The following is a 2,500-nucleotide window of genomic DNA, read 5'->3' on the forward strand; positions in this document are numbered from 1 at the left end:
CCCTCCCTCCCTCCCCCTCCATTAAGTTCCTGAAGGTCGTCCTAACCCCTCCCTGACCTTCAGGTGTGGTGTGAGACGAACCTGCGGCGCTGCGTCAGTAAGTTCCACCGCTTCGTGTGCGGCTGCTGCGACCGGGCCTTCCCCCTGCGCTCGGCCCTGGAGCTGCACAAGACCACGGCCCACGGCGACAAGCTCACGGACGCCCAGGAGATGATGGAGGAGATGGAGATGGAGGAGGAGGACGAGGAAGACGAGGAGGAGGAAGACGAGGAGGAGGAGGAGCAGGATGGAGGAGCAGAAAACGGCGTCGGCAGTCCGGATGTTGAGAAAGAAGAGGTGTCCCCGGAGCAGGACGGCTTCCTGGAAGCTCTGGGCCTCCGGCACGTTTCTAAGGTGAATGCAATGTGTGTGTGGTGTAGAATGAAGCGTCATTGAAGCGTCATGGCAGCTCAGAAAGTCCCTCTGTTTGCTTCATGAGAGGAAACGGCTCAGATTGAACATGGAGTCCAATGGAGCAGTGGATGGACTTCATGTCGCTTTCAGGCTTGCTGACAAAAAAGTTAAAGTTTGTTTGATTCCACGACGCATGTGAACCACAAGCACAATATTTGCTACGTTTTGATGTATAAATTATGCCTCAAAAGTAAATATTGTGGAGTGAATGGCAAATATTATTTCCGCAAGTATCTGAAGCTCCTCCGCACTCTAGTGATGACATCACCACTCTAACCTGTAAACACTGAAATGGTCCCCAAATGTTCATAAACTTGAACAATGATTACATGAAAACTGCTAGCTATCAACAAATGTCCAATTGGGCAAATAAACTCCAGACTTTTGTCAACGTTTTAATCTTTAAATCATTTCTCTACATAAAAGCATAGCGAGTCACTATGGGCACAAAGATCAGTGTTTTTTTGCTCTCTTCACGCCAAAACCCCATTTAAGTGAATGAGACCATTTCTTGCAGTTTTTCACGTTTTTCGGGGAAACGGCCGGTCGAATCTCTTAGAAAAGTCTCAGCACACGATTCCCCATCAGGACGCATGTTTTCATGTATTTTGACCTATGTGCTGGCAACGCTGCAGGAGGAGATACTCTGCAAAGTTTAGTGGGACTATGATTATTATGATGGGCCCGCAGGAGAACATGCAGTGTGCTGCTGCTGTAAGACTCTATTGAGTCTCTATCGAGGCTCTATAGAGCCTCTCTATTTGACTGAAGCGTTTGACACACGTGATGTGTTCGGGGACCGTCAGAAAGATGAAAACCTGCCGTTTATGTGTGGTTCAGGCGATTGTTTAAAGAGGGCAGGGCTCCAGGGTCCTGGAGACGACCTCTGACATGCTCCGTCTGTTCCTCAGGTGAAGTCCGGACCCACAGACGACGAGATCCACCAGGCGCACCTGGACAGCATCAAGGTGATCCACGTGGAGCCGCCGTCCTCCAGCCGGCCCCAGGAGCCGGCCTCGGCCTACCTGGCCGGGGGCCTGGGGCTGGCCCTGGGGCTGGGCGCGGGCGGCCTGGCGGCCCTCAGCATCCCTGGCGCCGCCCTGCAGGGTCTCTCCCAGAGGGACGCCATGAGCCTGCTGTCCCTGCAGCCCTTCCAGGCCGGCTTCCTGCTGCACCCCGACGGCGCCGCCACCGCCAGCGCCGCCTCCTCCGGGGTCAAACCCGGGGAGGCCGGGGGCGCCGGGCTCATGGAGCTGGCCGACATCCAGCAGATGCTCAGAGTGGCGAGTGCTGCGCCGAATCAGATGGGACTGGGCCTCCCGCCGCTGGCCAAGGCTCCGGGATTCGCCGCAGGTCAAGGTGGGTGTCGCCCCCGGAGCTGTCAATCAATCGATCGATCGATCGGTCAAGCCGTCGGTTTTCTGAAAGAGACTCTTGTTTCTTCCTCCTGCAGGTCCGGTCCCGGGTCAGAAGGCAATGCCTCCGCTGAAGCCCAAACCTCCCATCACCCCTCGCTCCAGCCTCACGGCGACGACTCCGCCCCCGCTTCAGAGCTCCCAGCATGCATCACTGGGCTGCGTCAGCCCCAGCCTGCCGCCTCCCACGCCGACTCTCTTCAAAACGCCCTCCTCCTCTTCCTCGTCCTCCTCCTCGTCCTCGTCCTCCGGGAGCGGAGGGCAGCTGGACGGCGAGTGCATGAGCGACGCTCACACGCCTCTGTCCGACTCGCCGCCGGCTGCCACCACGGCGGCGCACGAGGAGGCGGGGCTTAGCGGGAGGAAGCCGGGGACCAAAGGCGGCAGCAACGCCGGCTCGGCCAAAGGCACGTTCCCCTGCCGGTTCTGCGACCAGGTGTTCGGGTTCTCCGGCGTCCTGCAGGCCCACATGCGCTTCCACCTCGGCATCCTCCCTCACCAGTGCAACATCTGCGACTACGTGGCGCCGGACAAAGCCACGCTGATCCGGCACCTGCGGACGCACAGCGGCGAGCGGCCTTACGTCTGCCGCGTCTGCCATTACCCGTTCACCGTGAAGGCCAACTGTGAGC

General features: G+C 58.2%; 1 protein-coding gene across 1 annotated transcript in view; it reads left to right on the plus strand.

Moving 5' to 3' along the window:
* Nucleotides 1-2,500, plus strand: part of rreb1a (ras responsive element binding protein 1a) — a gene marked incomplete at its 5' end in the record, with an annotated part of 27,301 nt that overhangs the window by 16,823 nt on the left and 7,978 nt on the right. The window contains 3 exons of the mRNA XM_079234152.1: nt 64-393; nt 1,365-1,812; nt 1,907-2,500. The exon at nt 1,907-2,500 is cut by the window's right edge and continues 1,108 nt beyond it. Coding sequence (XP_079090278.1) covers nt 64-393; nt 1,365-1,812; nt 1,907-2,500 — 1,372 coding nt within the window. The remainder of the gene's footprint in view (nt 1-63; nt 394-1,364; nt 1,813-1,906) is intronic.

The sequence above is a fragment of the Taurulus bubalis genome (genome assembly GCF_910589615.1).
Source record: "Taurulus bubalis genome assembly, chromosome: 18".
Classification (NCBI taxonomy): domain Eukaryota; kingdom Metazoa; phylum Chordata; class Actinopteri; order Perciformes; family Cottidae; genus Taurulus; species Taurulus bubalis.